General features: G+C 35.9%; 3 protein-coding genes across 3 annotated transcripts; 1 reads left to right on the top strand and 2 right to left on the bottom strand.

The window, feature by feature from the left end:
* Positions 1-3,643: 3,643 nt before the first annotated feature.
* LOC145119596 (protein PAL OF QUIRKY-like) lies at positions 3,644-5,511 on the top strand. Its single transcript, XM_079055272.1, has one exon. It carries the CDS (start codon positions 3,822-3,824, stop codon positions 5,235-5,237), a length of 1,416 nt encoding a protein of 471 aa, XP_078911398.1. The 5' UTR covers positions 3,644-3,821; the 3' UTR covers positions 5,238-5,511.
* Positions 5,512-6,290: 779 nt separating this feature from the next.
* LOC145120156 (putative pentatricopeptide repeat-containing protein At5g52630) lies at positions 6,291-8,879 on the bottom strand. The gene is made up of 2 exons (XM_079055967.1): positions 8,620-8,879; positions 6,291-8,464 (listed from the first exon to the last, which is right to left on the bottom strand). The coding sequence occupies exons 1-2, from the start codon at positions 8,710-8,712 to the stop codon at positions 6,374-6,376; spliced, it is 2,184 nt and encodes a 727-aa protein (XP_078912093.1). The 5' UTR covers positions 8,713-8,879; the 3' UTR covers positions 6,291-6,373.
* Positions 8,880-11,091: 2,212 nt separating this feature from the next.
* On the bottom strand, positions 11,092-15,000 carry LOC145119128 (serine hydroxymethyltransferase 2, mitochondrial). Its single transcript, XM_079054756.1, has 15 exons — positions 14,748-15,000; positions 14,617-14,667; positions 14,417-14,503; positions 13,919-14,040; positions 13,753-13,829; positions 13,539-13,663; positions 13,364-13,456; positions 13,183-13,275; positions 12,854-13,051; positions 12,542-12,646; positions 12,381-12,446; positions 12,212-12,289; positions 11,819-11,930; positions 11,576-11,686; positions 11,092-11,481 (listed from the first exon to the last, which is right to left on the bottom strand). Exons 1-15 carry the CDS (start codon positions 14,841-14,843, stop codon positions 11,333-11,335), a joined length of 1,563 nt encoding a protein of 520 aa, XP_078910882.1. The 5' UTR covers positions 14,844-15,000; the 3' UTR covers positions 11,092-11,332.
* Between the last annotated feature and the right edge of the window lie 1,311 nt (positions 15,001-16,311).

Raw genomic sequence — 16,311 nt, 5'->3', positions numbered from 1 at the left:
GGTTATTACCACAAAGCAACAGACTCCATACCAGGAGACAGATCTAACTGGTCACTATAGTATATCATCATACTCAATACCAGAACACAGATCTAGCAAATCACTACAGCATAACAACATACTCAATACCATAACACAGATCTAATAGATCACTACAGGATAATAGCATACTAAATATCAACAATCCAAAGAATGCATAACCGTATATACTCAGAGGTGAGATAGTCACCCGGACAAGTGATCCTACTCTAAAACCACAACCAAACAAGGAACATGTAAGAGAGCTTAGATCAAGAGTCCTCATTCTATCCTACATGACTATATATAGTCCCTAGAGCATCCCTTTACTAGTAGATAATCAATACTAGTGGGCCGACATTGGTGCCTTCAACCCACGGGTACAGTGAGGCGAAACTCACCTCGATGTGCGTGCAGAAACCACTGTAGCAATGAAGGACTCTTCCAGCTTCAACTCACTTCCAATCACCTACAGGAAGATACTTGAGTCAATACCCAATCACAGGTCATAGTCACTTGCAACAGTGACCACCTCACATGAAATGATGATTAGGGTTTCACATGAAATGACGATTAGGGTTTCACATGAAATGGCGATTAGGGTTAAGTGAGAACACTTAACCCATTAAGGACTTAATGACTTAAGGGTATGATTGATTAAGGTTTGACTTAGTTGTTTTCGAGTGAAATAATAGTCCAGTCAACAGCCCAAATACGCGCCCGATTATTGCCCAAAATAGAGCGCCTCGATTCTAGGGTTTTTACATAAAATGATAACTAGGGTTAGTGTTCCTCACTTAACCTGTTAAGGACTTAATCCATTAAGTCCATTATCACATCAAGTTAATTGTGGAGAATTATTAAATATTGTTTTAGGTTTAATTAATAGTTTTAACGCGGGTCCCGACCAACTCCAAAATTAGGGTTTTCTTGATATTAGGGTTTCCAGCCCCTAAAGTTAAATGATTATCTAATTAAATAAATATTTAATTATAAATTGGGCACCACCCACTGCCACCTCGGGCAGTGGTGGTCGGTGGCGGTCCATGGCGGCAGGAGGCGGCAGCCACCCGCACACGGCGGCGGTTTGAGTAATAATCCCAACAATCCAATACACATACAATTTCTTACAACACACACACACACACACACTAGCACCAAAATAGCAAGGCTAAGCCCAATACAGCCACCAAAAATAGTGGTCGGCGGCGGCAGGAAGCGACAGCCACCACCTTATGGTGGTGGTAGGTTTTCTTCTTCGTTTTCCGGCAATACCTCACCATTATGCAAACAGAAAACAACACCCATACACACACACATGCGAAATTACATTCAACACAGTGGAATACTTACGTAAAACACACACACATAAACACAGCCACTGCCGACGGTGGCAGCGACGTCAACGAGAATCAGAGGGTGGTCGTCGGGGTGGCGGCGGCGTAGCAGTCAGTGGGAGAGGTTCGTTACCATAGAAGGAACACGGGGCAAAAGGGTTGAGGTTTAGCTTAGCGAGAACGATGCAACAATCTGCCACTTTCGCTCGATGGCAGCTTCCCTCTACGGTCTCGACGGATCCTCCCGACAGCCCTCGTCGTCACCGGCGGTAGAAGCAACGGTGGAAGAGAAATGGAGAAGAAGAAGTGAACCGGAACAGCAACAATGACAGTCACGACGTTCGGCGATGGCTTCTTCTGCAATGGAAGCGGTGCAGCGACGGCAATGGCTCCGGTCTTTGTCCTCTGATCTCCCTGACTAGCACGATGTCGGCTAGCAGATCTGGCCTTCATCGATAGCGGAAATAGCAGTGATGGTGGTGTTCGATGTCTCACGATTTTGCCGGCAACAAGGGTCCACCGGTGTCTTGGTTGATCGGAACGACAGAGAATGGGGTGGCGGTGGCTGGATACCAAGTGGCGGTTGATCTTATGAAAAACTAGGTTTTGGGTTTGGTGTTTCCGTTAACAAGAGGGTGGAGGGAACGAGTTTTATTTCACGTCTCCAACACCAAACTTCATACTAATTTTGACACTTCCGGCCCCTCCCTCTCTATTCTTTCTCAATTCAGATCCAGTATTTACTCTTTAGCCCCTGCTACCAAAAATCTTTCAATACAAGTCCATATGTTACAATATAGATCCCAATTTCCAGAAATTATGACACTTAACTCCTTATGGCTAACAGAAATAAATTATTACGAATTAAGGCTAAAATAAAAATATAAATTACATCTCGGGGTTTATTATTTATTTATTAATTAATCTTATTTATTTACTTATTTTATTTTATTTATTTTATTTTTAAACGGAATGTTACAACACTCTACCCCCCCCCCCCCCATTCGTCACTACAACCACCATTACCGTCAATAAAGAAACCATCATCTTCACCATCTCAACACCAGCGTTATTCAGAAGATCATCTTCGCACAGATATCTAAGCCCCAAAACGTCGGAGTTCTTCTTCCAGTGAAAACGTATAAGTGTAGCATTTTAGTCACAAAGGTTGCCCTTATATTTACATAAAAGCCCTTAAGTGACCGACTACTTGTTCACAACCAGATAAAAAGCCCAAAATGACAAAAGTTACCTAAATGTGAGACATTAATGAACACAAAGTTGGACTTAGGACATAACCGCACACTTCATGTAAGTATAAGGGTTTTTATGGCAATAAACCTAATATAAGAGCTACAATAGTTATAAAAACATATGCTAAATACAATTAATAAGACATTTGTTGATTTTTCGTAAAGAGTGTGTTTCTAGGCCACATATATCATGGAATTCTATTTAGAAATTGTATATAGATGGTATATTTATGATTGTAGAAATGATATATAAATAATTATTATTCTGTTTTTTAATAAAAAAACATATGAGTTTTTTAGTAAAATGGATGTAGATGATATCTTTATTTTATGTTTTTTAATAAATAAATATAAGTTTTCTTCAAATAACTTTAATACGTATATAGAAAAGAAAATCTCCAGAAAAATCCTTAAACTTTAACCTTATTAATGAAAAAAAATCATCTAACGAATTTTTTTTCTTTTGCAGTTTAACCCTTAAAATCAGCACTAACCATGTATAAGGGTTCTTTTTGCAAATGTTTATCGGTTTCAATGATTAATTGTAATAATAAATAAATAAACAAAAGTGATTTTTTTGTCAATAGAGCTAAAATATAAGGATTATTATGTAGACTTCTCTTTTGAATATGTTTTGTAAAATTAGTTAGTAGTTAGAAGCTATAACTTTTAATTTTATAACTTTTTATTTTTATTTGTAAGAAAACATTTGATAGAAATAATTGTTTGTTATTAAATATATAAATTTAAATAAAAATCAAAAAAGTTAAAATCTAAAATAAACTAAAGTAATTTATTTTTTGGAACCAAACTTTTATATATTTTGGAACTAATTTTAAAAACTAAAAACTAAGAGCCAACAAAATCTCTTCAAAAGCTACTCACCGAACATGCAACACGCCGATCCTTAAAGATCCCTATCCTAAACAGCTAAAGTAATCAAATAGCAAAAGCACACAGATTGAAAAAGTTACACTTCCAGTCCCTGAACTTCCGCAGGTGGGTTCCACAATAAAAGCTATAATTATAAATTATAATTATGCACTATGAAAAAAGATACACCTATCGCCTTGGCTTGATCCTATCCTCCTCCTGATCTCCACCACCTCCACCTCCAATGGCAGCCAATTACGTTAATTTCTCTCCGTATAACCGTTAGGAGGCCACCACCATCACCCTCCGCCATTAAGATTCCGTTAAGATCATACAAAAAATGGAGAATAATTACTCATATTCTTCATATCCAGACTCCAACACCTCCACTCCTCGCTCCCGGGAAGTCGATTGCGAAACGGCCTCATACGACGAACAGCTCGCCAACAACAACAACCCTAACCCTAACCCTAACAATAATGCTTCCAATTACAAGGTCAAGCTTATGTGCAGTTATGGAGGTAAGATACTGCCACGGCCACATGATAATCAACTCACTTATATCGGCGGAGATACCAAAATCCTCACCGTGGATCGTAACATTAGGTACGCTTTGATTTTACAAAAACTTGGTTCGCTTTCCGATTCGACCGATATCTGTTTTAAGTACCAATTGCCTGGGGAAGATCTTGATGCGTTGATCTCGGTTACGAACGATGAGGATTTGGAACATATGATGACCGAATACGATAGGATATTCCGATCTTCTGTTAAGCCGGTGAGGCTTCGGTTGTTTTTATTTCCTTTATCTCCGTCGAGTTACGGTAGCGGTGGCGAAAGTAAGACGGAGCAGCAGTGGTTTGTCGATGCGTTGAACGCCGTGCAGATCTCGTCTGCGCAGGCTTCATCGCCGGCATCGGAAAATCCTGATTTTCTGTTTGGATTCGATAAAGGGAATGCGCCGGTACAGGCTCCGTCAAAGGTGCAGGATGTCGCGGCCGTTGTCGTGCCACAGGCGAACGTTTCAGAAGGCGCTCGTCCGGAATCGGAGTGCGGTTCCGAGGATAGTAATAGCAACCGTCTCGTGATCTCCGATCCGGTTGTGTCACCGACGGTAGAAATCCAGAGACAGATTCAGGAATCTCAAAGGATGCAGATTGCAGCTAGTCACGAACAAGCTATGAATATCGACCCCAGGGCTTATTACGGAGACTATTACACTCAGAAAATTCAACCGGCGCCGGCGACAGGTCAACCGCGGTACTGGCAAGAACAACGACATATGACAACAGGTGGTTACACTATGTCGGTGGCGGGAACCGACTCTCCAGTTTACCTAATTCCATCGTCGAATGGTGTTTATTCGTCTCAAGCTCCATCTCCGGCACCGGCGGCGCCTGCGAGTCAGACACTCCGACCGGCAACAGTTCAGGTGAATCAAGGTCAGGCGTACTATGGGATGCAGAGGATGGTTAATCAACCTGAATTCTACCGGGAACAGCCGATGTACAGCACAATGACACAGACTCCAGTTCAACAACAAAAGATCGGAACATATCAAGAAGCAATCGGAATGGTGAGACCACAGGCTGAGATGGGGTATGGTCAGGTTGGTATTGACGCCACCGGCCGGCAGGTTTATTATACAACATCGCAGGGAGGAATGCCCACCTCCTACCAACCGGTGGTTGCCGGCCCTGGTTTGGCCGTTAATCAAGAGGGTAAGATGGTTGTGAACCCTAATAAGGCTCCCTAGAACCCGAAGTCCCTGATTCCTTCCTTCTTTTTAATTTACTTGATCTTATCATGATCATGGATTCACGGTTAATAACTATATATATATATATATATATATATATATATATATATATATATATATATATATATATATATATATATATATATATATATATATATAATAGGTGTATGTGCCTGTTGGGTGTGCCTATATGTTCTTTGTTTTGCACTTTCTTTGTTGTATATACTTTTTTATATATTTAACTTTGAGAGTTTACTCTTTGCCCGATGAATTAATTGCATGCATCTTTTTAGAAAGGCACAAGGCACAACCAGTGTATAAAATATAAATGTTGTCCTTTGTTTGTAGTCTAAACTCTAATATGAAAATTGATGGTTCTTTTTAGAAGCAAGACATGGCCAGTAGTAATTTCCCTTTTGAGCTTTTCTAGTTTTTCCTGGACCCCTTTTTTTGAGCTTTAAGGCTGTCTTTGTTAGCGTACGAAATTTACAGACATGAGTGTGAGTATTTCCAACGTTATTTCATCTTTTTCTACAAGATTGATCTCGTACCTATCATATCATTTCAACATTAAATTTTATAGTGTTTTGTTCATTTGTTGTATAAATAAATATAGAAAATTGTTATTATTATGATTACTTTGAAATTTCTTTATTATGATAGTTTGTACCTTTGTTAAAATTATATCATATAAATATATACTAGAAAATAAATTGTTGCATTAACTAACTAAACAAGCATTAACCAACTAAACAAGCGTCTGAAACACAAACATGTAGTGGAAACACGTAGTAGACAATGAAAACACAGACTTATCTACCACCTAGTAAAGAACGAACTGTTACAAAAAATTCATTAATGATGTAATTTAGCTAATTTATACAGTTTTATAGATAGTTTATCAGCATATTAGACATAAAGTAACTTCATCACAAAATATCACAAATTTTAGTGAAGTCACTTGATTGGATTGGTAAAGCGAAGTTTTTGGTTGTTGTATGATAGCCAGATGAAACAATGGCCATACAAATATGGTGATTTTAGTGGATATGTCTTAATGTTGTGTCTTAAAATTGAACTAAACAAACATACAAATCCTAAACATTCTATATTCCATACACCACAATCCCACATCACAAAAGACTACCAAAATCCCCGCATGAACACTTCCCCTTAACAAATCTATGAAGTCTTTTACTATCTCTCACTACAATTTCCCTCTCAGTCAACACCGAAACAATCTTAACAAAATTATGACACTCTCTACACATACTCGTACTCTTAACCACACGTATCGCTGCTCTTTTTTCCATCTTTAACAAACCAAACACCACAGCAAACTTTTCACTATGATGCTCTTCATTTTCCTTCCACTCATATCCAAGATTTCTTGATTTCTCAATCAAATCCTTCAACAAATCTTGAATCTCTTCACATTTATCGTCACATCTAAACGAAAAAACCTTATCTTTAATACTAACCCAACTCCAATCTTTCAATTTCATAACTTTTTCATCTTTCATCAACTTCCTTAACCTCGACACGTCTTTCCATCTTCCCGCTGAAACGTACATGTTCAAAAGCATAACATACAACTCAGGATCTTTAGGGTTTAAATCAAGCAACTTTTCAGCAGCATAAAAACCCATTTCAAGATTCCCATGACTTCTACAACCTGCAACAAGTAATGACCAAATGAACTCATTTGGTTCAAATTCCATCTTGTTAACAAACTCAAAAGCTTCATCTAGCTTCCCTAATCTCACATACATATCAATTATGCACCCGTAATGATCCATAATCGGGTCGATTTTGTATTCCTGTTTCATCATTTCAAAAAAAGTCAAACCCTGGTCAACCATTCCCGCATGACTACACGCTGCAAGAACACCAACAAATGTAACTTTATTCGGTTTGTCGCCTGCGAGTCTCATGTCGTTAAAAAGATCCAACGCGTGTCGGGAAAGACCATGTTGAGCAAATGCAGTGATCATTGAAGTCCATGAAATCAAAGTTCTTGTAGGCATTTCAACAAACGCTTTACATGCACCTTCAATTGTCCCACATTTGTTATACATGTTGACTAAAGCTGTCCCCACAACCACATCGGATAAAAACCCTGTTTTTATAGCTTGACAATGGACTTGTTGACCTTGTTCTAAAGCTAAAAGATTGCTGCAAACTGTTAAGATGCTAGAAAAGGTGAAAAGATCGGGTTTTAATCCGGATTTTTGTAGTTTCAAGAACGTGTCAAGAGCTTCAAACCCGTTTCGGGTTGCCAGAAGGGTATTTTCGGAAACTTCCATCATCTGGGCGTGGCCCGCAATCATCGCGTTCCATGTTACTAAGCTTACGGTTTCCAATCCTTCAAATAGCTTCTTGGCTTCGGTAAATGATCCGGCTTTTAAGTATAAATACATGATGGAATTAGTAACAGGAATGTTGGATTCATATCCGATCTTGATGGATAGTGAATGGATTTGCAAACCGAAATCTTTAGCTTGGATTGTAGAACACAAGCTTAAGACGCTTGTTAAAATGAACTCATTTGGTTCAATTCCATCTTCAAGCATTCGAGTGAATAGATACAAACCGGAATCAGGATTCCGATTGTCGCCACAAGCGGAAACGATTGTTGTCCATGAGATCACATTCCGTTCCCGGATCCTCCAAAATGCTGTCATGGCGGAATCCAGGTTTTCGATGCATTTAGAGTAAAAGTTACAGAGTGTATTCCCGATGCTTGTTTCATCTTCCAGGCCGTATTTAATGACATACCCATGAACTTGTTTTCCCAATTTAAGATCTAATAATGCAGAACAAGCGTTTAAGATAACTCCGAGTGTATAATTTGTGGGATAAGATCCGGTTTCCAACATCTGTGAAAACACACGGATTGCTGTTTCGGGTTGGGAGTTGTGAACGTAGCCTGACATTAAAGAAGTCCAAGTTACGACGTTTCTTTTAGACAATTTAGCGAACACCTTGTGCGCGGCTTCCATGGCACCGCATTTTCCATAAACGTTCACTAGCGATGTCATAACGAATAAATCTTCTTGTGTGCCGGATTTGATAATGTGAGCATGAATCATCTGGGTTTCTTGAAGTGAGTTCTTTTCGACGCATTGTTGTAGAAGTGGAACGTAAGTTGAAGATTCGACTTCTCTGAAGTCCAAAGTTAATGCGTCAAAAGCTTTATCCGGATAGCTTGAGCTAAAATTCCTCTGCTAACAAGAAAGATAATGAACTTAGCAAACATGGTTTGATGCAATTCGAATATCAAACTACTGTACTTTCATCGTCCTGTAAACGAACTAACCTACTGTTATAAATGTAAATTAACCACAGTTGTGATAAATGAATTATAAGAAAGCTTTACCTTTTCAATCGAAGGGAAATTGGCGGTGCGTCTCTTGAACTCTGATTCGAGTTTGATCGTGTTGCCGATTACTACTGAAGGTAGAGATGCCATGAAAGCTAAAGATTCTACTTATCGATGAAGGAATTCTTATGGTTTTATTTGTGCGATCTTTTTTACATTCAGAGTTATGTTGAATTGGGTGTGCGAATTTCACGTTATCTTCATCTATGTGTGTTTGGATGAAAATGGATTTCGGGAAACAGGGGAGGGATAGAAGGAGAGGGGAATGAGCGAGTCCAAATGCCCAATCCTCATTATTTTGCATGGGGTCCACCGACCAACTAGATAATTAAAAAAGTCAGAGAAAACTTTAAATTTGTTCCATTTGTTTGTCAAAAATTAGGGTCTCCCATCTAAAATTTATTTTCATTCGTCCCAAATTAATAGTCCATGTTTCCTTTTTGGTTTGTCTCAAAATAATTGTCCACTTCTAAAAATAAATATTATTTTTACCAAAATATTCATTCATTATTAGTAAAATTACAATGGAATTAAATGCAACTACCATAGAATTACATGCAAAAAAGAGTATAATGGTCATTTCATTTAATAAAGTTAATGTTAATTAACTTTTCTTAATTTGTGTGTTTTTTGTCTGTGGACAATAATTTTGGGACCGAGGAAGTATATAATATTTGTATGAGTCTTTGTATTAATTTCTTTTTAATTTCAGTTGTTAGTTAAAACATATGAGTTGTTAGTTAAAACATGTGTCACTTATGTGAGGATATTTATGACATCTTATATCTCTTCTACTCTATTAGCATTATTACGAAACCATCACTCTCATACTTCTTAGAATTGATCACCGAAGTTGGGACTCAAAATTTCATCCTCATTCTTTTCATCTTTTTCATTTTTTATCCCTAGTTTCCATTTTCTACTTTTCGAACAAGTTTGAATTAAAGCTTTCCTACAAACTTTTTGGAAGGATAATGGTGGTGACAGTGTGGAGCTTAAGACCTCTAAATCAATACATCGAGGCTGAAAACATATATGGTAATGCCTCTATTGTTGTTTTTTTTATTCATGATTTCTAGGGTTAGAAAGTAACATATATGACAAGCTTTTGAAACCATTTTCTTCTTATTTTTTATAGAGGGTCATCCACAATGTTCTCCATGGAACATCATCACAAAGGTAAGTTCACTAGATTCCCTTAAAGGGGTACAAGAAGGATGAGTTCGTATCATTGACATATTGGACATCGATGAATTTTTTGTCCATGAAATGGACAATATAATGGAAGAACTAGGTTATCAAGTACCCCACTTGAGAGAACTAGGTAGTGATGATGATGTGTGTATCCTACCTAATTATGTTGCTGCAAATAAGCTTATAAAAGTGTATACATAGTATTATAAAAGTGTATACAGAGTATCAGACGATCTTCGTACTAACCTATTTCATGTCTCCTAATAACTCTCACCGTGTGATCATTAGAGAATTAGATGAGAATTAGGGCCTTTTCAAGGGACACATGAAGTAGAGGATGACAATGAGATGATGGTTGAGGAGAGGGACCAAGTAGGACAATATACCATAGTGTTGAGGGATGATATACGGCCAATTGCCAGCCATGAATTAAGGTGGTGTTGATGGGCAATGTCTAGGGGAGGAGCGTCATCATGCAACAAGAAATTGTTCCATGATGATATTGATATTCGTGAAAATGGTAATACACAAAAAGGTACACAAGAAAATGCTCAACAAACAAGAAACAAATTGAGTAAATGTGAACCAATGTTCTTGCTTAATTTCATGAAAACCAATTTTGGTTTTAGGAAATAAAGCTCTATAAGAGATAAAAATGGACAATAAAAATGTTATAAATGATAAAATATATATATATATATATATATATATATATATATATATATATATATATATATATATATTAATATAATATACATATAAGTACAATTTACACAAAAAAATATATATTACCATATCCTTAAACTCAATATTTTTATATAAAAAACATTTGGTCAAAATACACAGATGTTCACAAAAATGGAAATATTTACGAAAATGATACCACCTAGGCACCTATGCTTAAAATACAAATAACAAGGTGCAAATTGTATACTTGTCTAAGCTTAGTTTGATCATGACATACAGGGTGAAAGATAACGCCCTAAATCCAAGTTTCATTATCACTATACGTAGGTGAATTCAGAATTCCCCTCAACAATATTTGAATCGGATAAAAATGTATATTCAAAAACCATGTATTTTTCCTATAAAAATGTATGTCACCAAAAAAACCTTGTACATTTGCTAGATTATAAACAACACAAAGTTAACAAATAACAAAATATAATAATAATCCTAGCAAGAACTACAACAGTTTAATAAATTTCAACTTTTCTATAGTGTGCATTTATTACTATACGTGTGATTATCGATAATAACAATAACAACTTGTAGTAAACTCATAACAAACAAAATCTATTTCTTATAAAAATAAACAGAACCATCATCCATTTTACACAAACTGACGAACAAGAAAAACGTGAACTCTCGATGACGGCCAAACCTCCAAAACGAATCTTAGCATCTCCCGAGGTTTTCCATGTGCACAACTTTAAACCACAAACAGGTTTGACAAACAACCTTAAATACTCCAAAACCAGAATCCAACCGATGGTTTTTACTATGTTTGGATTTGTTAATTTTTGTACTTCATTGTTTCCTTCTCAAAACCAATTGTTGGGAATTGTTTAGCATACTCCTCGACCTCCCCTCGAATCTTTACAATTTCTGATTGAAATTTCTCATCCCCGTTCATAGTTGCAACAAAGTCCTTCAACTTTGTTCCTGGTATTAATTAAATTGTTCACTTAATATAAAGTAAAAAAATATATATATATATTTCTTCTGTAACAAATGGGGCCTAGGCTAAAAGTCAAACCTGTGGAAGCAGCCTTAATTTTCAAGGCTAATTTGACAGAAGCATCAAATAACTCGGCAACTTTAACAAAATCATCCTCAAGAAATCCTCTAGACGTTAGCGCAGGAGTTCCTGAACAAAAATATTTCTTCTAATTCAATAAAAGATTCAAAATTTATAAATATGTAACGATATTTTTTTTTTCTTTGGGCCCACTTTTGATTGGAGTTTATAAAAGCAAGATTTGAAGATGGTGAAATTTACCCATACGAATGCCGCCAGGTACCATGGCTGACACGTCACCGGGAACAGTGTTTTTGTTGGCGGCAATATGCACCAACTCCATAACCTTTTCCACTCTCGACCCGTCAATACCCTGTATCCACAAAGAAATTACTAAATTGCCCATGAAGAATGACAAATATGGGCAAATAGGTAAATATCACACTAAGCATCTGTGGTGTAGGAGTTTCAGTTGCTATGTGGATTGGGTAGTGGGCCACACTGTGTATCTAATTTACATCTCACATGATGCTTTTATGGGACAAGGACAGTGTGGGCCAGGTCAGGTATTGTTGGAATGATAAGCTTTTTTTGTAGAAATAATGTACATTCTATAATTATGCAATTTTTAATTTAATTTTAACGTGAAATTACCTTGTTTCTTAAATTTACCAAGACCAAATGATTATCGGTTCCACCGGATACAAGATCATATCCCTTCTCTATCAAACTCTGCAATTACATTTTAATTTCTTATTATAAAATATAAATTAGATGCAAGTTGGTGAATGAAATAAAATTTAATTAATGTATGTAGTAAAACCTGTGAAAATTTCTTGCAATTGGCAAGAACTTGTTCTTGATATGCTTTGTACTCTGGAGTTGTAGCCTATAAATTAAACAACAAATATAGTACATGAGTAAATTCAATTGGGTTAATAGAAGAGACAAGTAATGTTTAATTATTAATGAATAAAAATAAACCTGTTTTAATGCAACAGCTAAACCAGTAATTGTATGATTGTGTGGACCCCCTTGAAGTCCTGGAAACACTGCTTGATTGATTTTATCTTCAAAGTCATACATCACCTACACATCGACACATATGTAAAAGCTAAATAACAACCTACTTTCATTACTTTTCTTATTAAGGCATTGTATTTTTAATTTGTTTCTTATAAAACATTATACTCTGAAAAATCTATCCAATTATAGGAATGAAAATTGTTTAGTAATTGGATTAACATTGCCATAATAGTAAAGATATTTAATTTATTGCCATCAACCAAAACTTACTTCTTGGCCTTTTTTATTTATCTCTTTTAGTCCCTTCCTGAAAAAGATCATTGCTCCACGGGGCCCACGTAGTGACTTGTGTGTTGTGGTTGTCACAATATCTGCATATTCAAAAGGTGATGGCAAGACACCAGCAGCAACCAATCCACTGATATGTGCCATGTCAGCTAATAAAATAGCTTTTTGTTTGTCACAAACCTGTCAAAATAAAAAAGAGAGATTTGAAATATTATTTTATTTTGTTATGTTATGTTTTTGTCTTGTGAGGGCCTAAACGGAAATATGATATCTTTAAGGGTAGATTAGTCATTTTACATGAAAAGATTTACCTTTCGCATACGGGCATAGTCATAAACTCGAGCATAGGCACTTGCACCAGCTACGATTAATTTTGGCCTAAAAAGCACAGCACTTTTCTCCATCTACAACATACAATAAACTTTTTTCATAAGGAAAAAAAAATAATCTTCACAGGAATACAAAATATCATACTAACTCTTATTAACTTACTTGATCATAATCAATATAACCTGTGCTTTCATCCAATCTGTATGGCATTGTCTCAAAAAATATTGAGACAGCTGAAATCTTCTTTGTATCGGTCTACATAAAAAAAATCAAAATGAGATGCTTTTTAAATATATCTCATACAATATGTGACCAAATTTAGCTCATTTCATTTCACCTGATAACCATGTGAAAGATGTCCACCATGAGGGAGATCTAGTGCCATGATTCTCTCATGAGGTTTCAAAAGTGCAGTATAAACTTGAAAGTTAGCAGGTGATCCAGATAATGATTGCACATTAACTGCAACAAAGATGGAAGCATTTTAAGCACAAAATGTAAAATTATCTAATGGTCAAAAAAAGTCAATCACTTGGGATTCAATGTATTACCTCCCCATTTTGAAGGATCCAAATTGAAAGCTTCTAATGCACGCTTCTGACACAATCTTTCAGCCATATCAATGTACCTTTAAAAAATAAAGTGTAACACAAGAATGAATATAAATGCCACTTAATTATAGGGAAAAATCAAGAACTTTAAGTGGACTTTTCATACTCATTTCCTCCATAGTATCTAGCACCGGGATAACCTTCACTGTATTTGTTGGTCATCACTGATCCAACAGCTTGCATTACTGACAATGAGGTGAAATTCTCTGAAGGTATGAGTTCGAATCCCTATATAGACACAGAATAATCAATTTCAAGCATATAAGAAGTTTAACACGGATTTTATGCTATCCATGCTGCTTATTGTGGTTTTCATATCAAACTATTGCTCATAATAGCTTATATAATTTATGTCCTTTTGGATGTGAAACAGATTACTTTCGATCTTAACATTCAACTTGATTTATGATTACTAACTGTCAATCGATTGAGCAGAAGATCCAATAAGAGATCGGTGATGAATTACTGAAAAACAAAAGGTAAGCTTTCTTTCTTAAATATAAAGTTTGACGCTCAAAGTCAAAAGGAGGCGAATTAATAAGAAATCGTTTCAACTGTAACTCAAATAAACAGAAAAGATTGGGGAATGGAAGTTTAAAGTTACCTTCCATTGCCTAGCTTTTTCGAGCTCAATAATGTCGGCAATTTCAGGATCAATTTCTTCAAGTGGAGCATTCAATTGCTTCGTCCACTGTCGATCGAAATTCACAATATCACAAAAAGAATATCAAACCCTAGATGACAAAATCGAGATCTAGTAACACCGTAAAAATGAATCCAATTGAGTAAATGATGAGTACTAACATTAACACGTGATACTTCAATATCATGAGCTGCTTGATTCGGCAAAGAAGACTGGACAAAACACATCAATACATTAGATTGAAAAGAGAACCAAAACCCCATGAATTACAAGAATGGGTGGAGAAACAGACCATGCAAGCGAGGGAAGATCCATTGGAGGGACGACGGAGATGGTGATGCTTAATGTGTGAAGAACAGAGCCTTCGAAGTGCGATTGCCATGACCATTTTCACTTGGATGTGATTATGGGTATTGGATAAATGGATTGGATCTACCCTCAATTGGTTTCTTTTGGAGGACTTGGTGAAGATAGTGAGTTCGTGAGTGGGTTGGTGGATGACGAGGTAACCTTACCTAAAATAAGAAAGCGATTGTCGTCTCCTTTATCATATTCGTCATTAATAAGTATCAAAATGATCAATATATATCCAAATTAAAATAAATTTTTACTCGCACTTTTTTTTTTTAATAGTATCTTAATTTTATACAACAGCAACAACCAGACAATTGTGGATAGATTGAAATGAGCGAAGGAGAGATAGATATCAACCGGAAAAATGAATTATAAGGATAAGAATGTTTCATAAATGTTCAAAAGAAACCATCGAAGTTTTGGTTGTTCAAAAAATATCATCCAAGTAAGGGTGTTGTATAAAAAACACCAAGAAAGTATACTGTTTGTTCAAATGTTACCTAATGGTAACCGGTTCTTGTGGGTTACTTGATGAGTAGGATTAAAAAATTGGTGAGGTGGCCTAAAATTAATGACATGACATTTATGTGTATTTCTTTAAAACGAATTAGGGCGTTTGCTCATAATAAGGGACGAGCACTCTTGGGTTTCTTCTCCTGCATCGTTTCCTTCTTCAGCATTTGTGATGGCTTCATCTTGTTCTGTCAAATCCATAATTTCATCCTCAAGCTCTAACGTTTCAAAGACAAATAAGATGGTTGATGATTCATACCCTTGTGGTTGTGGTTTCCTATCGCAAATTTGGACTTCAACCACTAAGAAGAATCCTGGAAAAAAAAAATTAGGGTTTGTCCCAACCGACTTGTGAGTTATCATACCTTTTGTTTACATACTTCCTTAGTTAATGTCGGTTTCCCTCTTTGGTTGGTTAATTAATTGATTTATTTTTTCTGCATATGAAGGATCCAAACACACCAAATTGTTCTCTTTGGAAATAGGTTGATGACGATGAAGGACTAAGAAACACGAATAAGAGAGATGAGACAGAAATAAAAGTAGATTCCATTGAAGTAAGGATATCAATTTTGGAAAAAGATTGCAATGAGCACAAAGGGATGACAAATAAGGAATATATTAGTTTAAGTAAGGAATTGGCACAAATAGTAGGAAATTACGATTTCAGAAGTGGTTCATAATCATGATTTTTGTTGTGTTTTTAGTGAAATTAATGATGTAGTATATATGTTTAAACCTTTGCAATGTACTTCTTTTAGTATGTATGGTAAGTTGTAGCTTGACTTTGATTTTAACAATGTTTAGAAGAAATATTAATGTACTTGTTGTAGTTTGACTTTGATTTTAACAATGTTTAGAAGAAATATCAATGTACCTTTAGTATATATTTGTTGTTTGTATAGAGGGTATAACTGTCATCAAGCCATTATAATGGAGGAGCATGCAAGGAAATAGCAATGTACTTTTATTCAATGATATAGAACCCT

Source organism: Lactuca virosa, chromosome 6 (genome assembly GCF_052849685.1).
Source record: "Lactuca virosa cultivar CGN04683 chromosome 6, Lactuca_virosa_CGN04683_v6, whole genome shotgun sequence".
NCBI lineage: Eukaryota > Viridiplantae > Streptophyta > Magnoliopsida > Asterales > Asteraceae > Lactuca > Lactuca virosa.
Note: the sequence above shows the minus strand (reverse complement) of the source record. Positions and strands in the feature narration are given on the sequence as shown.